General features: G+C 39.2%; 1 protein-coding gene across 2 annotated transcripts in view; it reads left to right on the forward strand.

The window, feature by feature from the left end:
* PBX3 (PBX homeobox 3) overlaps positions 1 to 22,075 on the forward strand; it is a 344,595-nt gene extending 322,520 nt beyond the window's left edge. Inside the window, exons 7-10 of one of the 2 annotated variants that reach the window (XM_082263521.1) lie at positions 2,889 to 3,054; positions 7,360 to 7,472; positions 9,950 to 10,039; positions 20,867 to 22,075. In XM_082263521.1, the coding sequence (XP_082119647.1) occupies positions 2,889 to 3,054; positions 7,360 to 7,472; positions 9,950 to 10,039; positions 20,867 to 20,959 (462 nt within the window). In that variant the 3' untranslated portion in view covers positions 20,960 to 22,075. The remainder of the gene's footprint in view (positions 1 to 2,888; positions 3,055 to 7,359; positions 7,473 to 9,949; positions 10,040 to 20,866) is intronic. The other variant, XM_082263522.1, reaches the window with a different exon arrangement.
* The last annotated feature ends 2,535 nt before the right edge of the window (positions 22,076 to 24,610 follow it).

Consider the following 24,610-nt stretch of genomic DNA (forward strand, 5'->3'; position numbering starts at 1 on the left):
CAATCCCACGATGCACCTCTCCAGGTGCCAACCCACTGGGACAGTTACAAAAGCCTGTGTATCATTGGCCAGGTTTCCTCCACTGTCCAACAGGGCTCCCTATTGGTTACAGTGGGGACACTCCCTCAGACCAGATGAATACACACTGAGCCCAGAGAGCAGGCCTAACTAAAGATCAGGCTCCCCTGATAAGCAGCAGGAGCATTAGATGTCTTTACCTAGCACCTGTCTAGGAGGGTGCTACATTAGTAAAACAAGGCTTTGGAAATAGGAGTGTCTAGAAAAAGAGTTCTATAATCCCAACTAAAATAACATTATTAGACTATTGGAAGCTTTGCAGTTAAAGAAACTTTAGTAAAGACTGACAGAATTGCAGAGACTTAAAAAAAAAAAGTCGTAGACAAAAAACACCACATTGTCATACATAGCAGCTAATTTTGTTTTTAAAATTGTCTTATCGGTTTAATCAATTAGGAATAAATTCCACATGTGCATTTTAACTCATGTAAGCAGAGATCTCTTGCTGTTTGCAGTATATTATGAACTATGTTATTTCTGCAAGCTCAGATTTGAAATGAAGGTGTATTTTTTGTGCCACTCTTAAGCAGTTGCTGATTCTAACTGGTTCTTTTCATGCAGGTTAAACATAACGTATGATCAGTTCTCTTTTCACTGCTTCCAATTAAACCTTGCTCGTTAGTTTAACCTCAAGGTAATGCCATCAAACAATGCATGTCAGGGAAACACTGCCCACACTAGCAGTCGTTAATTTTAATTGCCTTGATATTAAAGATTAAGAAGCAATGGAGAAGCTAGGATGGATTTCTATACCACGTCAAGAATATCCTGCACCCTGAGGCCTCCCAAGGCTCTGGCGATATTAAAATGGAATGGGGGGGGGAGGACGGAAGGAAGCCTTTATTAGACAGGGCTGTTGTTGAGACTACAGAATTGTCCCTCCTCTGCACACACCAGAGATTTGTTCACTTCTAAAGCTGTTAATAAAGCAGTAATTTGATTTTTTTTTTTCCTTACAATAATTATTCGCCTGCCTTCATTAATGTATTATTGCTCTGCAGGTTGGCAGGTTAATGGTAAGCAAAATATATAAAATGTAACGTCAATTATCGGCCAGGGATGGTATTGAGAATGAGGTTTGAACTGTGGGTCACAACAGATGTAGTAGAGAACAATTGTGTTGTATATTTGATTTGCTTTTACAAAAAACAGTGTTTTTCTTCTCAGAGTAAAGGCCTGTACACAGGATACGAAAATCGGAAGGGAAATTTCGTCCGACGAACGATCTGCCAATTTTCGGATCGTTAGTATAGTGCTTTCGACAGCCGATTATAGATTTTTGGACAACATAAACTGGATGTGCAGGCTATAAAATTTTTATCGTACATTAAACACAACGTCCGATTTTCATTTAATTTAGTACAGTTTTCAACTGAAAAAAATCTTAAGAGCGAGACTAGGCATGCTCAGAAACGAAAGAGCACATACAAAACAATCCGACACATGACATCACTTCTGAAGTTGAATTCTGTCGTACGGGAAAATTCGCATGAATTCTCAGAGTAAAGGCCCGTACACACAATACGAAAATCGGAAGGGAAATTTCGTTCCGACGAACGATCTGCCGATTTTCGGATCGTTAGTATAGTGCTTTCGACAGCCTATTACGGATTTTTGGATGACAAAAACTGGATGTGCAGGCTATAAAATTTTTATCGTACGTCACCACAATGTCCGATTTTCGTTTAATTAGTTCAGTTTTCGTCTGAAAAAAATCTTAAGAGCGAGACTAGGCATGCTCAGAAACGAAAGAGCACATACAAAGCAATCCAACACATGACATCACTTCTGAAGTTGAATTCTGTCGTATGGGAAAATTCGCATGAAAATAACCTCTTCACTTTCCACATCAGACTAGCATGCCACAAAAAATGGATGACAGATCGTTCGATAATCTGATCGTGTGTACGGGGCTTTAGTGAAGTAAGGCTTTACTGTGCAAAGAGACCCAATCACGTGCAAGGAAAATAAAAAAATATAGAACTACATTTTTGCTTGCACATGATTGGATGATTGAAGTCAGCAGAGCTTCTGCCTATTTACTACAGTGAGGGAAAAAAGTATTTGATCCCCTGCTTATTTTATATGTTTGCCCACTGACAAAGAAATGATCAGTCTATAATTTTAATGGTAGGTTTATTTTAACAGTGAGAGACAGAATAACCACAAAAATATCCATATAATGGTTACATTTAATGAAGGTTCAACATTTAGCAACTCACATAGTTGATGGTTAAAAGAGGCACATCTAAGTATGCAAGCATCCGGGGTAAAGCTGTCCACATAGAACAGCCTCCTTACCGCCAGCAGTCTGTAGTTGTGACTGGGAAGACTACCCTGCAGTAGAGTGATCTGAAAGTGAGGCTTGAAGCGCTTGTGGAGCACAGCGTGGAAATATGACGTTGATGGTGGTGCGGAGGATGGTCTATGTGGACAGCTTTACCTCAGATGCCTGCATACTTAGATAAGCCTGATTTAATCATCAACCATGTGTTGTCAAATGTAACCATATTGCTACACTTAGAGGCGCCTCTGTTCTCTTTTATACTCAGTTGTGATGAGATGCTACTTGTATATCCAGACACCGCTTTATAAAAAAATTTTGCTTGTCTTGCAAAACGCTCTCAAACCAAGTTACTCTCAATCCAAGGTTTTACTGTACTTCCCAACAATGGAGATCATGTGACCAGATGCAGTCGAGTTTTTACTATAGTAAAAAAATTGGAACCAATTATGATCATTTTTATGCAATAGAATTAAAATCCTAGCAGTTTTAAAAAATGTCTTCCTTCTTTTTTTTTTTTTTTAAGGTATCCAACTGGTTCGGGAACAAGCGAATCAGGTACAAAAAAAACATTGGCAAGTTTCAGGAAGAAGCAAACCTCTATGCGGCTAAAACAGCCGTGAATGCAGCTCATGCAGTTGCTGCTGCTGTGCAAAATAACCAGACCAGCTCTCCTACTACACCAAATTCTGGTAAGTGTTTATGTAAATGACCTTCTAGTACGAAATACCTAGCCAAACACTGTAGAGTTTGAGTGTACATGTATATAAATAAACATGGGGCTAATGGGACATTATATCAAAGACCACGGGGATTTGTTTAAGTGAGATGACCCTTAGCCCCCGTTCACACTGGGGCGACCTGGTCGCCTCACAGGTCACCGTAGGTCGCCTGCCATACAGAAGCTATGGACCCGTTCTAATAGGAGCGACACAAGTCGTTCTGACTTAGAAAAAGGGTCCGGAGCTTCTTTGGGGCGACCCGGAGCGACCTGCATAGACTTCAATGTTATGAAGTCCGTGCCGGCCGCTCCGAGGTCGCGGGGCTAGCAGGGCGCAGCGACCTGTGAGGTCGCCCGGCAAAGTCGGGTCGCTGCAATGTGAAGGGGCCTTAAATTACAGTGTTTACTGGCCTGAATCGAAATAATATTTTACAACCTAAAATCTTCAGTAGTGGTACATAGTCAGCCAAACACTCTTGCATTGTCCTTTACTGTGTGGGCAATTACCAACATTTCAAAATGGCTGTCTTCACAGCAATAAAAACAGTGTTATCATGTACCTTCCCAAATTAAAATGACCATGCAGCTATGAAACTTGAAGACTATGGGCTCATGCACACAATAGCCTTTTCATAGGCCCAAACTCCATTTCAATTATTCTATGTTATTCAGCATGAAAGGCCTTCACAGCAAATTAGGCCCAAACATTCCTTTTTTTGGAAGCACACTATTCATGGTGCTTTTATCATTGTTTGAAGTGGATGGTAAATTAGGAACTACTTCTACGCCAATGTCTACCCTGCCATATATGCTGCCCTTGGAGTTTGATGAATTTACCTTGATTTCTATCAAATTTCAGCCAGAGGAACCAAATGAACATAAGAAGCAAAAGTGAATTAAAGTGGATCTTGCACCAAAATACTGATTCCCCAGCTTCCCCATACCAACATCATCTTATAAATAAACTGTGGGGAAAATATACGTATCCTACACAGAAGGGTGACATCCTGGTCCTTCCAGCAGGATCTTAAGAAAATGTCAAAATTCTTTGATGTAATTTGGAATACTCAGCATTCTCAGGATCTTACTGAAAGGATCATGACTTCATCCTCTCCTGTGTGGAAGCTGGGGTGTCATGTAAACATGGTCACCTTCACGTTTTTTCTCCTCTTCATTTTTTTTTGTTCTTAAGTGCAGAAACTTAAAAAATATATATTGTGTCCCTATTGCTGATATCTAATTTCCCTCTCACTCCCAGCTGCTTGTGAAAAATAAAAAATAAAAAATAAAAAGAAAATAATGTGCAGTGCATATCTATTATTTTATACTATGTATTATTTTAACTCAATTTATTTTTTAAGTGAGGTGCAGTTTTTTGGCACTGGGGTCAGTTTTATTAACCACTTGCCGACTCCCACACGACTATTTACGCCGGTGTCGTGTCGAGGAATGCCCTCCGTCGGATAATGCCCGGGTCGGACTGCGCATGCTCCGTAAGCGACGTCACCCTGTCAGAACAGCTGATCGGCTGGGGTTGGCGCATGCGCAGTCCGTCGGGGGCACAATCCGACGAGAGACAGAGCGGGGAAGAATCAAATGTCAGATTCTGACTCGCTCTGTAGCGCGTGCGCAGTCCGTTGGGGGCATTTCTCGACGAGAGACAGAGCGGGGAAGAATCTAATGTCAGATTCTAACTCGCTCTGTACGATGATTACACATATGAACATTCTAACTCGCTATATGTAACTAATATATATATATATATATATATATATATATTATATATTTATATATATAGTATATATATATATATATATATATATATATAGTGTATATATATATATATATATATATATATATATATATATAGTATATATATATATAGTGTATATATATATATATATATATATATATATATATATATATAGTATATATATATATATATATATATATATATATATATATATATATATATATATAGTGTATATATATATACTATATATAGTATATTATATTATATATATATTATAGTAGTATAGTATATTATAGTATATATAGTGTATATATATATATATATATATATATATATATATATATATATATATATATATATATATATATATACACTATACTATATATATACTATACTACTATAATATATATATAATATAATATACTGTATATAGTATATATATATATATACACTATATATATATATATATATATACTATATATATATATATATATATATATATATATACACTATATATATATATATATATATATATATATATATATATATATATACACTATATATATATATATATATATAGTATATATATATATATATATATAGCGAGTCAGAATCTGACATTAGATTCTTCCCCGCTCTGTCTCTCGTCGGATTGTGCCCCCGACGGACTGCGCATGCGCCAACCCCAGCCGATCAGCTGTTCTGACAGGGTGACGTCACTTACGGAGCATGCGCAGTCCGACCCGGGCATTATCCGACGGAGGGCATTCCTCGACACGACACCGGCAGTCAGCCCCTCACAGGCAAAGCGACGTAGGGCTACGTCGCTAGCCTGTAAGGGTTTTGGGAGCGAGCGTCGCCGGATGCGCGCTCCCGCTCGATCACGGACCCCCCCGCCCGTGTCCGCTGGGCACTCGCGATCGTCCGTGACAGCGGGAGAAAGGCAGGAGGCTAGTGTAAACAAAGCCGCCTGTCAGTCTCCCCTGTGTAAGAATGGTGATCAAACGGTTCTACTATGTAGGACCGTGGATCACTGTTCTTACACATCAAGCCACAGCCAATCACAGTTAGAAACACGCCCCTAGGACACACTTTCCTCTCCAATACAGTTAACTCCTTCACTGCCAGTGTCATTTTTACAGTAACAGTGCATATGTATAGCACTGATTACTGCAGTAATGTCACTGGTAACCCCAAAAGTGTCAAAAATGTCAGTCAAGGGTCCGATCTGTCCGCGGCAATGTCGCAGTCCCGCAAAAAAAAAAAATCGCAGATCGCATCCATTACGCATTAAAAAAAAACAACAAAAATGACAAAAATCTTTCTCTTTGTTAGTAAACGCAATAACTTTTGCGCAAACCAATCAAAATACGCTTTTTGCAATTTTTTTTTACCAAACATAGTAAAAAAAAAAAATTGGCCTAAAATGTTAAAAAACTTTGATTTTTACATTTATTTTTTGGGAATTTCATATAAAAAAATGTGAAAAATATTGTTATTTTTGCAAAATTGATGCTTTTTTTTGTTTATAGCGCATGATCAAAAAATCACACAGGTGATCAAATACCACCAAAAGAAAGTTATGTTTGTGGGAAAAAAGGACGCCAAATTAGTTTAGATACAGCGACTGTGCAATTGTCCGTTAAAGTCACGCAGTGCCGAATCGCAAAATAGGCCCTGGTCAGGAAGGGGGTAAAATCTTCCGGGGCTTAAGTGGTTAAGTTGGCCCAGTATTTAGGTAAATGAGGCCTAATAGAGAGGAGTGATCAGTTCAGGTGTTAAAACAGTCCCATTGTTTCATATTGTTTCCTAGTTCAGTCTAGTTAAACTTCTACTTATAAAAAGGAGGTTCAGTTATGATTACCTATGCTAGCCATATGTATCAATTTGATTGGTGAAATTATCATTTTGATTTGATTTTTAAATCATTTACATTCAGTTCAATCATTTTTTTCTAAACCGTTTTTTTTTTTTAACGAACACCGATGCAGGGAAATTTAACACTTCATGTACTTCATAGTAATGATTACTTCAAACCCCAAACTGATTATCAGATCAAATAATCACATTTTTTGAAAAATCAATATATGTACGGCTAGCATTAGTGGTCTGTCTTTAATATTTATATTTAATATAATATTTATTTTCTTTGCTTTTCTACAATATCCTCATAATAGAGGACCTAATGACAAGCTAAGTCTTTATAATAATTGTGCAGAATAAAATACTTGTGTGTGATTGGAATATGCTAGATTATCTGATTACCTGCAAACAAATGGTAATTTAGACCAAGCAGGAGAATCTTTTGATTCAACAGCGGTGTTTTGTTACCTTCCTTCCTAACCCCCCCATTGTGGGTATAATAATTGCTCCCTCCTATATGTCGCATTTAGCAGTAAAAAAAATAAAAAATTCCTTGGGTTTTAATTTTTGTGGTTTACTATCCCCTTTTTATTTCTTCATACTTTTTTTTCAAGCATCCTTTTTTCTTTTATTCAGCTCCTTCGCTCTTTCCTTTCCTAGGTTCTTCTGGTTCTTTTAATCTCCCAAATTCAGGCGACATGTACATGAATATGCAGAGTCTGAATGGGGATTCTTACCAAGGGGCCCAAGTTGGAGCCAATGTGCAATCACAGGTAGGAGAGACGCCCCTGAGTCATTCCTCAGTGCACCTCCCACAGCTACCCCAAAGCACACACACCGACCAGCGGTGTGCACACGATTGGCAGCATGTAGGCCCTTGCCATTTGTAACTCTTGTGAATGCCTTCGGCTCTGACTTGAGTGCTCGGGGAAAGGGATTTGGGATGATGAGTCCTTGGGCAACCAGAACCTCCCTTTTGAGAATTTCCCCAGACTTATACCATAACTCCCGAAATCAAATATTTTACATGTTGCTATATAAAAATTTATGTAAATTGATTTTAAAATTTGCTACTTTTCCTGGAGAACATAAGAGCAAGAAGGGTCCATCTTGTAAATATTATTTTCCTATGTCTAATCATTTGCTAGATGCAGTCTCTGGAAGAGTATATCTAACATGTATCTCTTAGTGAAGATATCATCTTTGGTGGGTCGATGATATTGCTCTCTTTGATGCTTACAAATCCATTATAAACCAGATGTGATGTAAGCTGATTTGAAATGAATAAAACATGCCAGATCCACAAAACACGCCAGCAATTATGTGGTAAAAAGGCATCACTAAACCTATGGTGCTTGGGAGGCATTCTATTGATACAGTTGTAGGTACATTTTCTTTGTGTGACAGATCAAAATTTGATTGAGAGAATAAAGCAGAACAAAATCCTCCAACCATTTACAGCCAAGGATGGCGCCAACTATTACGAATCTGCAATTGCCATGGTGCAACATGTGGCCAGCTATGGGGATGCTCTGGGGGGTGCAAATTGGTGCTTAGGAACATTTTACATCCTAAATACAAGTGTAACATGTTCCCAAAGGTGAATTTAAAATTTAAATCAGTGGGTTTAGTTCTTCTTTAGTATTTTATATTGGTCATTGACCCGTTAACATTTCATTGAAGTTAGTGACAGAGAAATGCATAAGCCCATTCCTTAGGAAAATGATTTCATAGCACCCTTCCCACCACCCCCTCTGGACCAACTGGGGTTCTTAATTTACCCGTCCATGGGAAGTTTTTGTAACTAGGGCTGAACACAGATAACATATATCTTTGGATAAAAGCCACATTCACACAGCCATACGCGTATCTTCAGCATTAAAGAAAGGTTCTTGCTGGCATAGCTAGAAGATCCTGCATAAAATACGTGCCTAAAGTACTCATGTTTATGCGCATACAGGCATAAAATCTGAAGATCTACGGGCATAATGGCTGTTTCACACAGGCATATGTGTATTTTCCGCATGAAAGAAAGGTTCTCGCTGACATAGCTAGCAGATCCTTCGCAAACTATGTGCCTAAAGTACCCACGAATAGGCGCAAATGCCCATAATATCTGCAGCTGTGTCCTACTTTTGTGCATGGCTACATGCAATGCACATTTACGTATTTAGACAGTGCTGTATCGTGGCCTAGGCCGACAGGGTGGCACTTTGCAGGGGGGCAGCAAAAAAGCTGCACACCACATGAAAAAAAAACAGCCTCCTCCCGACTCCCACACGAAAAGGGTCCCTGGCGGCTTACGCTACACTTTTAGTTTAGTGCCAGTATTATGGGACAAATTGGGCCAGAGGGCAGGGTCCAGGAGGCAAATCAGTCTGGCACCCCTATAAAGCAGTCACACTGCTACCTGCTGGTATGATAGGCTGCACTAATGGGCACTGATAGGCTACACTGGTGGCCACTGATGGGGCTGTACTGATAGCCACTGATGAGGGCACACTGATGTGTTGCACTGATAAGGCTGCACTAATGGGCAGTAATGAGGCGGCACTGATGAGGTTGAACTTATGGGAACTGTTGGGAAAGCTATGCTGATAGGCACCGATAGACTGTGTTTGTGGTCTGTGGTGTACAGATGACAGGGCGGGTCTTAAACCAGAAAGGGGTGTGGCATTTACAGGAAGGGGTGGGTCATAATTACATTTGGGGGTGCGCAAACATAGTAAGGCCTAGGGCAGCACAAAACCTAAATACACCACTGTATTTAGATGTAGCTGTACATCAATTACTAAAGTGCTGCGTCTGAACGCAGATTTTTTTTTTCTGCCCATGTGAATGAGCTCTAAATAGCTTTAGTAACTGTGTGAATTTAAATCCATGTAGACAAGGTAAGTGTATTACACACTTCTGGACTATATCTACAATTGATTAGACATAGGTTCAGTGGTATTCCTCTGCATTATTTATGCATTTACCCACATACGTGGCCAGTTTTGTGGTTTAACATTTCATTCTCATTTTCTTGTATAAGCTGCATGTATTCCACAACTTGGGTTGTCTTGTCAAAAAGCAAACACTTTTTTGACTGACAACCTACAGCCATTTAATTTTAAGTGTCAGATATATTAATAAATATACATTGGAAATAGGTGTTAAAGCCAGAAAACATATACTGTACATGTAATTAGCCTACATTTGTCATTGTGGCTTTGATGGGGTATAATGTTTATATTTTATGATCTTTTAGGTGGATACCCTTCGTCATGTTATCAATCAGACGGGCGGATACAGTGATGCTTTGGGAGGGAATCCACTGTACAGTCCACACCACCTAAATGTGAGTTGATTTTGTTTAGCTGCAAAGAAAACTTTAAGGAACTGACACTAACCCGTGTAGAATTGCAGATGCGACATAACTTCACATCGATCAGTTTTTCTTCACTTGTACAATAGCCATGTGCAAGATTTTAGTTATTTGTGACCAAGTTTCTTGACCATAAATTTATGTTTCCTATATTTTTTATATAAGAGATACAGGATGTTATTTCCTGTATTCTTTTAATTGATCACTAAATGCAAAAAGCTTAACCACTTCTGGGCCAGAAGGATTTGCCCCCTTAATGACCAGGCCATTCTTTGCGTTTCGGCACTGCGTTACTTTAACGGAAAATTGCGCGGTTGTGCGACGCTGTACCTAAATACAATTGATGTCCTTTTTTCCCCACAAATAGAGCTTTCTTTTGGTGGTATTTGATCACCTCTGCGGTTTTTAGATTTTGCACTATAAATAAAAAAAGAGCGACAATTTTGAAAAAAACACCATATTTTTTACTTTCTGCTATAAAACGTTCCCAATAAAAAAAATTGTAAAAATTTAATTTTTTTATCAGTTTAGGCCAATTTGTATTCTGCTACATATTTTTGGTTAAAAAAATCCCAATAAACGTATTTTAATTGGTTTGCGCAAACATTATAGCGTTTACAAACTACGGGATAGATTTTTGGACTTTTTTTAATTTATTTTTTTTATTAGTAATGGCGGCGATCTGCGATTTTTAGCGGGACTGCGACATTGCGGTGGACAGATCGGACCCCTAGCTGACATTTTTGACACTTTTTGGGGAAACTAATACAGTAATCATTGCTAAATAATATGCACTGTTACTGTATAAATGACACTGGCAGGGAAGGGGTTAATACTGGGGGTGATCTAAGGGGTTAAATGTATGCCTGTATTCTTACTGTGTGTGTGGTGGGGGGGGGGGGGTCTGTGACAGGCACAGACAGATCGCAGTTTGAGCTTTGCTGAAACTGCTAATCTGTCCCTGCCTGTCTGAGAGAAGATCCACCTGCTTTGTTTACATAAGCAGGCGGGTCTTCTCTTGGTTTCCCGGATGATCTTCCCGCGGCCCGCCTCCCACTGTGTCTAAACTCATCGGGAGTGTGGCACTCCAGACACGTAGCACTACGTGACTGGATGCAGCCAAGCCGCAGTAAAAAGGCGGCGGGCGGTCGGCAAGTGGTTACGTTGAAACTAAGAGTTTGGGTATTCTTAGGGATCATTCACATTTTTCTGTTCTTAACATTAACGCTTGCGTGTTCGCAACTTGTGTCATCCATTAACATGCTTAGCATTCAAGGAAGCCCATTCCCTTTGAATTAATTTTCAGTGGGCTGCCACAGCACAAGAACTGACCCAAAAAGACATGCAACATTTTTTACCAACATATCGGGGTTAATTTACGATAAGTGGAGAGTGCACAATTTGGTGCAGCTGTGCATGGTATTCAATCAGTTTCTAACTTCAGTTTGTTCAATTAAGGTTTGACAAAAAAAAAAAAAACCTGGCGGCTGATTGGTTTTTATGCAGAGGTGCACCAGATTTTGCACTTTCCAGTTTTAGTAAATCAACCCAATGCATCTCAATGCATAGTAGTTCTTTATCATGCATTGTTTTAGCACTTTGCAGGTGACATTGAAAATGAATTGCACTGCAACGTGTTAACACAAAAACCATGCATTAAAGTGGTGTTCAGCTGGGGAAAACAAATTAAAGGTCAGTAGCTACAAATACTGCAGCTGCTAACTTTTAATATATAGGTGAATATATGAGGGATTTCTTTTTCTTTTCTGTATATCCCTCATCTATACACAAAACTTTTTTATATACATTAATAAATTGATTAATTTTAAGTGTTTGCTTCCTGGTCTTCCTTCTCCCAACTGGCCATAAAACCCCTACTTTTCTGTATTTTGTTTTTGCATATATATTGGGGCATGGGCCAACCCCCACGGTTGATGTGTTCTTTTAATATATAGACAATTACCAAATTACGATTTCCAGATCAGCTGCCGGGTGCTGCTGCTGCCTTTCGTTGTAAGGGAAACCAGCAGTGAGGCCTTTCGGCTTCACAGCCGGTTCTGTTCTGCGCATGTGCGAATCACGCTGAGCTTTGTAATTGGTCTGGTGGGGGAGGGGAACTTCCGAGGCGCCGTCTTCCGGAAGTGGGGAAGGAGACCTGTCAAAAACAGGTACCCGTTCCGCCCTCCCCCTGAAAGGTGCCAAATATGGATGGCACTGGACAGGGAGAAGAATTAGATCAGCGGAAGTTCCACTTTTGGGTGGATCTCTGCTTTAATGTGCATTGAGGCGATGATGTGTGTTTCCACAATGCACCCTGTCATGGAAATGGGTTTTAGTCCTCAGGGGCCATGGGTTCTTACATGTTCTGTATTACCTAGCTCAGAACTTTGAATAAAACCACTGTCATTCATATAAGAACCCTGAATTGATTAAGTTCCCAGTATCCCTAACTTCAAGTATACCTTGTGACTTCCATTAGGCTTGAAAATGCCTAATGCCGCAGTGACATCAGTGTCTTAGCACCATCTCTGATTTTTACTTTTGTGGGACAAAAAGTCTATTGATAATGTTTTTGCTATTGCTTTGCACAAAGTACATTGCAAATGCCGTCCTCTGGTATTTCTTGTAAAAGAAATTATAGATGTTTTTATTCTCTATTTATGGCAAAGGTATCAGTTATTCTGATATGTCTGCATTAAAGTATTACTATTGTCTATAAATACCATGTCACATCACTGAAGTCAGCCATATGACAAAGGCAGCTAATCCCTGGTAAACTTTAAAGTGCACAGAAGAAAAGACATTTTGTAAGATCAGCTGCTAATAGTACTGAAAGCTTTCCTTGCAGAGAATGGAACAGAGGTTGTCCTTCTTTAATCGTAGGAGAAAAGGAACAGAGTATAATGTAATAGCATTGCGTAAATGTCATCTGCTTTGAAAATGGCACTGTTAGAATATTGCCCTGTGTTAGCACTAAGAGATCCAAGAAACAGATCAGTTTCTAGGTGATGAACAAGTCTTGAATGGAAAATGAATAGTTAATTGTATGTTTTAAAGGCCAGTGCGCTTGACCATGAGCCAGCATTATATTCACATGGTTGCTTATAAAATAATATGTATGTAATAAAATCACCAGCTTCTGGAATGGTGTCTAATGTGTAATTACATTAAAAAGGAACTTTGCCCCCACCCCCCCCCCCATCCCCCCCCCCACATGTTTTTTTTTTCCTATCCCTCCCTCCCTCTCTTTATCTTCAAAGGATGCATGCGCAGTGGATCCAGTGTTTTCCTGCTGTGATCTGTCACTCCGGTGCCAAGTGGCAGACCTTTGTGGCCATCTTCCCTTCCTGTGTCATGAGGAGCCGGCTGTCTCTTCCAGGTGTTTGCAGCCGACCCCCGATAATGCACTGCCAGGTCCCCCCTCCAGCCTCAGTGTGTCTCTGCTCCTGCAGGCTCCTATTATATGTAATAGATATAACCCAGGAGGCTGAAGGATCAGGGACACATCATTCTTGCCTAGGCAAAAATAAAGACAGTGGACAAGCCAGAGTTAAAAAATTTGAAAAAATGAAAAACAAGCAGTAAAACAAAAAACTTTTTTGAATAAGAAAAGATTGTTTTCTTTACCGCTGGAACGATTTGGACCTGGCTTTAACTTTTTTTTTTACTAGATGGACTTGTGTGGGAGTGTTGCAGGTGGGGAAAAGTAACGTTTTGGAGTGAATGTCTACTTTAAAGTGACTGTAAAGTCACTTTTGTTTTTTAAATAAACAATTTATATTTACCTGCTCTGTGCAGTTGGTTATGCACAGAGCATCTTGCCATGGGAGCATCTGAGCCGAATCACAGCTCCCGGTGTCCATTCAGACATGGAGCCGCGACCTGACCCCGCCCCCTCTCTCTCCTGATTGGCTAACTGACAGCAGCAGACCCAATCGGGCCACGCTGCTGTCTCAGCCAATGAGGAGGGGAGTCTCGGGCAGCTGAGAAACTCCTACAACATCGCTGGATGTAGATTGGCTCAGATAAGTATTTGGGGGGGGGGGGGGCTGCTGCTCAGATAAGTTTTATTTATCTTAATGCATAGAATGTATTAGGATAAAAAAAAACCTTCTGCCTTTATAATGCCTTTAAGTAGGACCCACATTTCAGCCATTGGCGTGTTTTATATCCAGGTCTGTGGGATGTTTTCTAGCCATTTCAGTTCTTGAGTTCTGAAATCTAAGTTATTAAACACGAGCTGCTGGGAGTTCACAATGAACTCCTGGTGATGCATTAATGAAATGTGTCTCTTAATGAACGCTTCTGTACAGACAGATTCTCTACACTGTACACAATTTTGCCAAAATAATTATAGTGTAATAAAGTGAAAGCAATATTCAAAAGCACTGCAGCTGCAAGTCAGTATGTGGAAATATAAGTACCTCTTAAAATGTAATGATATCCACCTTTTCACTTTTCAGCTGGCCACTATCTTTTTAACAAACATTTATAGAGCAGTCTGTATCTTCAGCAGCCATGATGACATCTGCTTCTCATTGGCTTTTCTTAGGGAAGCTGCTGACTCTGAAGTGTAAGTGAGGAAAGGAAGCAGATATCACGACTCTTTCAGCAGCTTTCCTTATCAGTGTTGTAGCCGAATGGCCAATCTTTGAATAGAATGGGCAGCACAACTGATAAACAGAAGAGTTATTGGCAACTGACATCTTAAAACCGACCTTAGAGTTGAATCCCATTTGTACCCTCTTGTGGAGCACCCCCACAACCATGAAAAAAAAGCAATAGACCTAACTTTTTCCAGGTTTCTTCAGCAGGGTTCAATGACATTACATTCCCTAAATGCTGCAGAGCATAATGACCTGGCACCTTTCTCTGCAGCATTCCTCCTGTGGGTCTGGAGGTCAAAGACTTGAAACCTAAGATACCAGTAGGTGGGTTAAATGATTCTCAACCCAGGAAGAGGAGTGGCAGAGCAATGAGTTTGTGGGGAACAGTGCTGGAGATCAGTTGAGCAAAGAAGCCAGAGCTGCTTTTTTTTTTTTATTAAAACCCTGAAAATACTTCAAAGGCAGCTTGTTGTGTAGCGGGGGTGTGAGACTGCTCTTAAAGCTTTTCTTTCCTGGACCCAGAGTTCTCAATCTGGTCTTAGTATACCATGGGCACTGGGACCCCAGGGGGAACTAGCATACTCTTCCTTATGTGTGGAGACACCTGCAGGGCAACTTAGACCTACCATTGTCAGTTGACGGTCTCCTGCAAACTTGTTTTAAACCTTGCACCAAGAGACCCCTCTGTGCCTGTTTGACCCATATTTAATTTTTAATCAATGGCCCTATACAGGAGCAGCTTCTCAACGTTTTTAACATGAAGGAATGCTTGAAATAACTTTCCAGGCTCAGGGATCCCCTGCTAATGATTACTATATCTACAGCTTACATTACATTAGCAGAATGGTCACTTAGGAGAATGCTCCTTTCACTTGTGGTTATTGGGAAGAATGCCCCCCATACAGATAACTAATGGCACTTTTCCACTGCAAGTACCAGCTCGGCCCTGCTTGGCCCGGTTTGCTTTTCCACGGCTGGTACCGCATGGTACAGTGTTGGAACGGTTTGGTACGGTACGGTATGGTTTGCTTTTCCACTGTTTATAGTACTGATAAGTAGTGGGCAGGATTACTCTGTGATTGCACCGCCTCTACTGCCGCATAAACAATGACAGTGATGATTATTGACCAATCACTGCCTTGTAGTGAGGACCAATCAGGCTGCATGGGAGGGGTTGTGGAATTTAGTACCGGTACGGTACGCTTGGAACCACAATCGAGTAGGTACTGTTTTTAGAGCCGTAACGTTCGGTTCCATGCAGTGGAAAAGCGCCGCCGTACCGTACCGAACCGTTCCTACACCGTACCATGCGGTACCAGCAGTGGAAAACCAAAAAAGTGAGCCGTACCTTTCGGTTCCATGCAGTGGAAAAGCGCCATTAAGCAATCTTTGGTGTTAGTGGTTACTTATCTGAGAGTAAGAAGTTGCTTATTGCTCAAGGAACACCTAGCAGGCTCAGTAGGAACCCTGGCTGAGAAACACTAGGTTAGAGGAAGGAGGAGTCCACACCAAGAAAGTATTTTTAACTACTTACTGAATAAATGGAAACAAGTATATTTATACACTTCAGCCATTCCTTGGGGCGGCTGCACACATCTTGCAGATAAGGGTAGTTCAGCTTAGGTTAGAGAGATGTGGAATGAGAGGAGACAAGAAGTCCGTTCCTCACAGGAGGGATGTCCCAGAGTCTAGTGTCACATGACAACGGGAGGCAAGTAGTATTAAAAATACATACAGTCCTTCCACCGCTGCCAGTTTACCTCCTAAAGGAAGGCTAAAAGAATGAGGAAAAAGTACAAAACTGATCCAGTCCACCCACAGAGATGAGTGATTAGAAAGTGGGTGAGAGAGATCAGTGGATTCCCACCAACACTACATACACTATATACTCTATATCCAAGCCTCAGTTTCCCATAGTGTCCCTATACTGGCAGGGTCAGGCTGGTATTTAACCATACTGACTCCTGAACCTTCCAGATTATTGGCTTTGGGGATATCTACTGACCAAAGAGGAAATTACAGTGGGCCACCTATGTACACTGAGGGTTTTGCATGCAGGGGCCATATGGGTAAATGGCTATATTGTGCTGCAGATGCAGCGGTGTACTACAATGTAATCAATTTTATTTATTTGTGACAAATACGCAGGAAAATAGTTGTGTTTGGTGTTAGCATCATGCTTGCATGGTAGGTCCTCTATATTGAAATGATGAATTTGATGGGCTGTGTTCTTGTCAAACATACGGCAGCTACGTGCCTATTTGCATGTGTTTACCATTTGTAGCTATGTCCTGTCTCCTTTACTTCACACCACTGGGAAAACGTACAGCTGTACAGCAAAATAAACATAATAATTAAGCTGTGATATAGCAGTAATATAAAATTCCATCTTTATCTTGCTTGGCTTCATAAATATTTCCTTTCGGCTAAAATCGAATCAACCACAGCCAAGTACAGGCAAGCGTTTAAAAATCAAGCACAGAATATCTCTGTCTACGTAAACGACTGGAGTTTTATTCCCTCCCTCCAAGTGTCAGTCAATATTAACGATTCCCCCAATGATTGAAAATGTTGACTTCTAGCTTGGAGAATGTGGGGTGGGGGGGCAGACAGCCTGGGCGATCATTAAATACGCAAATCGTTTGCATTTGAAATATCAAATGAGTTATTTCGGGGGTGGGGGGTTATAAATAACTTATAGTAACCCAGAAGAAAATGTCTAAAAGAGGCTTTTAGTTACAGTATTCCTTTTTCATTTAAAACATCCCGAAAATGCTTCAGAGAGTTTGCAAAATCCTTATCAACATGATAAAATATGAAGCTGTTATTGCCTGCAGCATTATAGCGGACATGAATTCCATCTTTTCTGATGAGGTTTGATAAGGCGCTCTCTTATAATACAGAGCGTAATCTCAAACCACCAGAGGAAAGATTAATTTATTTGAGGAAGAAAAAAATTCAGCTGGGGAAGGGGGTTGCAAAAAGTCGAACTGAAGTGGGCTTTTCCAGCTGCCTTGTGTGGTGGTAAAAAAAAATAAAAAATAAAAATGATATTGTATGTTTGTTTTTTATAAATTAGAAAAGCCAAAAAGGACGTAGGGAAGGAGCTATAGGTATTATGACTGATATTATGTTACATAGTTGGCGGTCAGGTACTAAATAAATTTTTTAGATCAAAGCTGCAACATGTCCCATGCAATGAAATGAACCCTTTAAATGCCAATGGGCTTTTCAGGGCAAGCCATCACGTTAACTTCGACTAGACATCTCTGTTTTAAAGATGCACTGGGATTGATTTACTAAAGGCAAATGGGCTGTTGACATTGCAAGGGGTTTTTCCCTTAGCTTAGTAAATGTGGTATGAATTCACTTTGCAAAGGATACCCGATCACATGCAAAGGACAAAAAAAAAAACAGCAATTTGCTTGCACATGATTGGATGATTAAAGTCATCAGAGCTTCCCCTCATTCAGTAGGCTAAGGGAAACGTCCCTTGTAAAGTAAACAGCCTACTTGCCTTTAGTATATCAATCCAATTGTGTCATAGCCCTAAATACAAGGCAGCAGTGATATGAAACATATTCGTATGACAGATGTACAGTGGGTTGCTGTCTCTTTTACTCGTAAGAGTCAGTCACATGCCATCGTATTCTAACCTGCACAGGAAGAATGACAGGTGGCTGGCAGCTGAAGGGCAAAACTGACACTTACTGTACTTCACTAAATGCTAGAGATGAAGTTATTCAGGCACCTTGAATTGGTATTAAAAGTGGCAGGACATGTGTTGTCTCAAGAGGTCTTTAAACCAGAGCTAATCTGTATCTGAGCACCATGAATTGAAAACCCTATTTAATTCACTTTGACCATTGAAGGTAAACTCTATCCATTTCTCCATGCATTCATGTCACATTTACTTCCTGGAACACATTTGCCCTTAGCGCAGGCATGGAGGCAGGAGGAGGGGCTTAGCTGAAAAAATCCCTCCTCCCCACCTCCAAATGAAAGAAAAACAAAAACGCCCATAAAGACTCCTTGGATGTATGCCATCATTTGGCCTAGGCCATGAACTAGAAAGCCACTGGAGAAACGTAAACAAAAAAATAGTTTAAAAGATGTAAATAAATACACCTTCCTATCTATTTACTGCAGCTAGCAGCATAAAGATTAAAAATTGTTATTGTTGACTAGTCATATGCGGTCCTTCAAAGATGTGGTATATGCTATCTCTAGAAACATTTGTAGACTGGTGGTTTCCTGAAAATCCCATGTTGGTACATGCAGATCATTGGGAATCATGCAGATCCCGAATATGTGTAACCACATATTAATTGGAGACAAAGGAATTGATTTACTAGGGCAAATCGGCTGTTTACTTTGCAAGGTGATTTTTACATTGCATAGAGAATGTGGTGAAAATTCACTTTGCAAAGAATACCCACTCCCATGCAAGGATAAAAAAACAGTCAGTGGCACTTCAATAAGCTAAGGGAACATTCCCTTATCAAAGTTAACAGACTTTTTGCCTTTATTAACCGCTTGCCGACCGCCTACAGTAATATTACTGCGGCAGTGCGGCTCCCCTGGGTCCAGTCACGTAGTACTACATGACTGAAGGGGAAGGGGTTTCAGCGGAGCACTCCCGCTGTGTTTAGACGATCATCTCCCACGATCATCTGGTAAACGGAGAGAAGACCCGCCTGCTTATGTAAACAAAGCAGGCGGGTCTTGTCACTAACAGGCAGGGACATAAGGCATACATTTAACCCCTTGATCACCCCCAGTATTAACCCCTTCCCTGCCAGTCTAATTATTACAGTAACAGTGCAGATTTATAGCACTGATTACTGTAGTAATGTCACTGGTCCCCCCAAAAATGTCACAAATGTCAGTTAGGGGTCCGATCTGTCCGCCGCAATGTCGCAGTCCCGCAAAAAAATCGCAGATCGCTGCCATTACTAGTAAAAAAAAAATTTAATAAAAATGACATAAATCTTTCCCGTAGTTAGTAGACGCAATAACTTTTGCGCAAACCAATCAAAATACACTTATTGCGATTTTTTTTACCAAAAATATGTAGCAGAAAACAAATTGACCTAAAATGTTAAAAAATTTTGATTTTTTAATTTTTTTTTTTGAGAATGTATATATAATATAGCAGACTGTGAAAAAATATTGTTTTTTTTTTTCAAAATGAACGCTGTTTTTTTGTTTATAGCATAAAAAAAAAAAATTCGCACAGGTGATCAAATACCACCAAAAGAAAGCTCTATTTGTGGGGAAAGAAGGACGTAAATTTTGATTTGGTACAGCGTCGCACGACTACTTAATTGTCCGTTAAAATAACGCAGTGCCGAATCGCAAAAATAAGGCCTGGTCAGAAAGGGGGAAAATCCTTCCGGGGTTAATGTGGTTGAATCAACCCCAAAATATCAGATTGATTTATACTTATTTTATAAGCAAGCAAGCAAGGAAATGAAATTACTTTTGCTTGTTTCTATACACCTTTGACTTGCAACCTGTACAAAAGAGAATCTGTGAGTGGATTGTGAAGTATAGTTCATATTCCTATCGCACACCTTCCTGGTTTGTAGGCTTGTGTATATTGGGTGCTGAAGCGATCAGCAGTTGGCAACTGGATTAGTTACAAGTAAATACATATTCGCCAGCACACCAAGGATCTTGCAAAAGCAGTCCAAAAACTTTATTCAAGTTACGATCACATCAAAAAATAGTGCAACATTTCGGAGCCGCACAGGACCCCTTCGTCAGACACATGCCTGAAGATGGGGTCCTGTGCGGCTCCGAAACGTTGCACTATTTTTTGATGTGATCGTAACTTGAATAAAGTTTTTGGACTGCTTTTGCAAGATCCTTGGTGTGCTGGCGAATATGTATTTACTTGGATTGTGAAGTACTCTCATACTCTGCATTACCTTCTGAATAGGGGGTCATATGAATACTCTATTATTCCATAAATTGTGGGGTCATATGAATGCTCTATTATGCCATAAATTGTAATTAGTTACCACTGAAATCAGAACAGGAGCTGTAAATTGATTATTATTGCCCTAACAAAGTGGAGGTAGGTGGTAGCCTTAATCAGTGTTGTGTGTAGTTACCATAGATGATAAAATATTTTTGTATTGTAAAAAAAAATAAAAGTTACATTTATTTATTGTCCCTTTTATTCCAGGCTAATGGAGGGTGGCATGAGGCAGCAACCCCTTCCTCCGTCACTTCCCCAACAGAAGGGCCCGGCAGCGTGAACTCTGATACCTCTAACTGAGTGATCCATACTCAAGCTGTATGTGTGCATCTTAGCAGTCTGGATGGAGCTTTCTCTATGACTAGGCATCATTTTAGGTCTTTATTGAAAATTTTGCGAAGCAGAGTCCTAGCTGTGTGGAAGAAGACCCTTCTGTCTCAGAAAACCCTTCTTCAGATTGGTGGTGCTGCTTTGCTTGGTTCAAAAAAGGACCTACACAGCCACATTGTACAAACCAGCTAAGACAAGTTGCTGGATTCAAATACGTCTTTTTTTTTTTTTTTGTTATATCACCACTTTCAAAGCACTTTATCTAATTGGGCAAAGATCTGAGATAGAATTTGAGAAACGATCTCCATGTCCCATCAGCACTTTTTAGTAAACAGCTAAATTGAAGGCATGAACTAGCAGCTTTAAGAAGAAGTGTTTGCATGTCTGCCCAGAGAATCTGGGGTCATACCGAAAGAGACATTTTACACTTTCCAACAATGTATACCTGGTATCAACATTTCTTTTTCCAATTTTTTTTTTCTTATATGAAACATTAAAAGCGCTATTGATCTATGAAGATGCATCCACTTTTACAGGGAAACAAACATGTACAATTCATGCAGTAAATCAATCACTTTAGCAACTGCACTCATTAATTAAGTTCTTTCGTGCTTACATTTAGTTGATTGTTTTTTTTGTCATTGCAATACATTTATGCTTAACTTGCTTCTGTGCTCCAAACTTTTGTTTACACGACATTGTCAATTATATGAATGACTAATGGTGAGAGGGGCCAATAACGGAATGACTTATTCAACAACTACTGTAATTTTAAAGGACCAGTAAACCTAGCATAAGCTATAAATATAATTTATTGTTATGGGGAAAAATATTTAATGGTTACAAAAACCAAAGTTATATAAAGCAAACATATGCCTAAATAACATAAACCTATGCTAACTGTCTTGCTGAGATAGATAAATAACGGGAGTGATGAATTTCTTACCCTTCCTTGAGAAAATTCAGCTTTAGGTGACCTCCAGTAGTGGCTATAGCTCTGAACGCCTGGGTATTGGATCACATAACCTCTACTGAACAGATTAGCCAATCTAAACTACTTCTTCTTTGTGGAGGTCACATTAATAAGGGCAAAGACCTTCAGCCATAGTGAGCATTAAAAGGATCATTGAGCAGCATTTTCTCCCGGAAGCATATTTAACTTCAATTTATCTTTGTTTATCCATACCAGCCAACATAAGATAATTTGTGACCAATTGGAATCTGTTATAAAGAAGGGTTCTAAGGCATCCCGAAAAGTGACATCTTTAATAACTAAAGAGTAACTCAATTTTTGAAAAAACAATCCCCTCTGGATGATCAATGTGCAAGCATTTTCAAAACTTTGTTCCTGATTCCTACCTGTTTTTGCTCTGGAAAAAAGGGAGCTGGTTTGTTATAATCACCTGTGCACTTTTTGTGTTCTGATTGGAAAAGCTGCAGGGTCTGCATCCCTTTAGAAGTAGTTAACCCTTAAGAAGTATCCTGACAAAACGAACATTTTTTATTGAAGACATATGGGAAAATCAGTAAGTCAATCATACAAACAGAAAATTACATTTCTGGGAGCATTCTGTGTGCAGTTTACAGAAGTAATCAGATTGCCATATTGCATAAAATTACACAGAAAATACAGAAGCTGCAAATTGAAAAGGAAATGCAATACTAATGTCATTAAATTACATAAATAATAATTATAATAATAATAATACATATTATTAATAATAATAACAATAATAATAATACTAATAATAAAGATTATGTAGCATTTATATACAGCATGCTATATTATTTTTTATTTACTTTTTCCATGAAAGTGGAGTTGCTCTTAAGTTAGCTAATAAAGGTATCACTTAAAATACAAACTTTCTGACCAGGAAGAAGGGTGTTTTTCTCCACACAACTGATTTTCTCTTTTTTAATTCTAAAGATCGTACAGCCTAAAATTAAAAAAATACAGGGGAGAATGTTGCACCTGTTAACGTAATAAATACTGATATTGCAGAAGCTTTGTCATGCAATGAAAACTATGTCATATGTATTTGCGAATTTTAGGCTTTTTTATGTGAGGCAATATTTATTGCAGGTTTATTGGCCCTTTAAATGTAAAAACAATATTTAATCATACAAAAGGAGGGATTGAACTATATGATGTTTGCTGGATCCAGTTTCTCCCTATTAGATGCCATATTGCTGTGAGCAATGGTTAAAGCAGCCATTTTAACTCAACCTTATGAACCAAAGAAACGGAAAATCAAGCAGAAATGAATTAAACAAACCAGTGTTGTAACAGTGGAATACCAGGCAAAACCTCTCTTTTTTAATTTTGGATAGAGTGAGGAAGGTTTAGCACCCCTCTTGCTTTTACTGCTGTTTCCATATTTGTAAGATTTCCTCTCATATTTTGTAGTAATTTAGAGACATTTTCCCAAGCATGGATACTAACAACAAAAACATGTTGAACAGTGTTTAGCCCTAACACACTGTATCCAGAACGAAAAGTCTTGGCTGGAATTCTAATTCTTACATTTCACAATTTGCCTTCATCTCTTTTCATTAGAACTTGGTAATGTTTTACTGGTTTTTGTTTTTTTAATTTTAAAGATAATTTAAAAAGAGAGCTCTACTGGTCTTTAGCATTAGCTGTCTAAACAACATTTGGTGACAACAAACTGGCATGTTACTATTGCTTGTCTGTGTGCCAATGCACATCATCTTCTGTTCTCTTCCACACTCTCTTAATTAAAGTGGAACCCCAGACGAATATTAAGAGTTATTTTTGGTCCAGGTATATGTTAATTCAAAAACAAATAAAATGGGATCTGCCATATGTAGACACTATGGGGGGAAGTTAATTCAATTAATTGTTCTTGCTAATCTGTTACGCCTACAAAAACATAGTTATCAGTTTTGGTTCCGACAGTGACTCATGCACCAAATTAAAATACTTATAATTTGCTCCACTTCTACATTGCGACACAACACCTGCGCCAAGTTCAAAATAAAGTAAAAAACAATGTATATCTTACTAAAGTGGAGCTTATTAAGATCAACTTTCTTTTGGCGTACAGATACAGATTTTATGAAAGTTTCTCGCATGCGTTGTTAAAGTGGCTCAGCATGCACCAAATTCAAGTACAAGTTCTAGAAAGATACATGAATTTAGCGCACACTGCGCTACTTTTAGAACGTATGCGAGACACTTCCTCAAAATTGGTTCCTGCTAGTCTTTATGAATTCCAGGTTATATATTCTTTTTTTTTTACATTCCTAAAATCCCTTATGGACTATGAATTAACTTAAAGTAGGAGCGCTAGCACTGAACTTATTAGGCTTTCATTCATTACAAATAGATATCGCCTTCTTCATATTTTCCTTGAAAGAGATTATTCTCCAAGGCCAGACCTCCCAATTTCAAAGGACATCAGTGAGAGTAGAAACAGTATTCTGGCTCTGGGCAGGGTAGGTAGTGTAGAAGCAATCCCTAAGAGTCTCCCATTCTTGGTTCTCATGTAGCTATACAAGCTGCAGACGGGGGATACAACTCGAGATATGGGATTAAAATGTATTAGACCCCTGGACATCAATGGGAATCCTTTGGCACCCAGACATAAGGCGCTTTTC

Source organism: Pelophylax lessonae (genome assembly GCF_965119305.1).
Source record: "Pelophylax lessonae genome assembly, chromosome: 7".
Classification (NCBI taxonomy): Eukaryota; Metazoa; Chordata; class Amphibia; order Anura; family Ranidae; genus Pelophylax; species Pelophylax lessonae.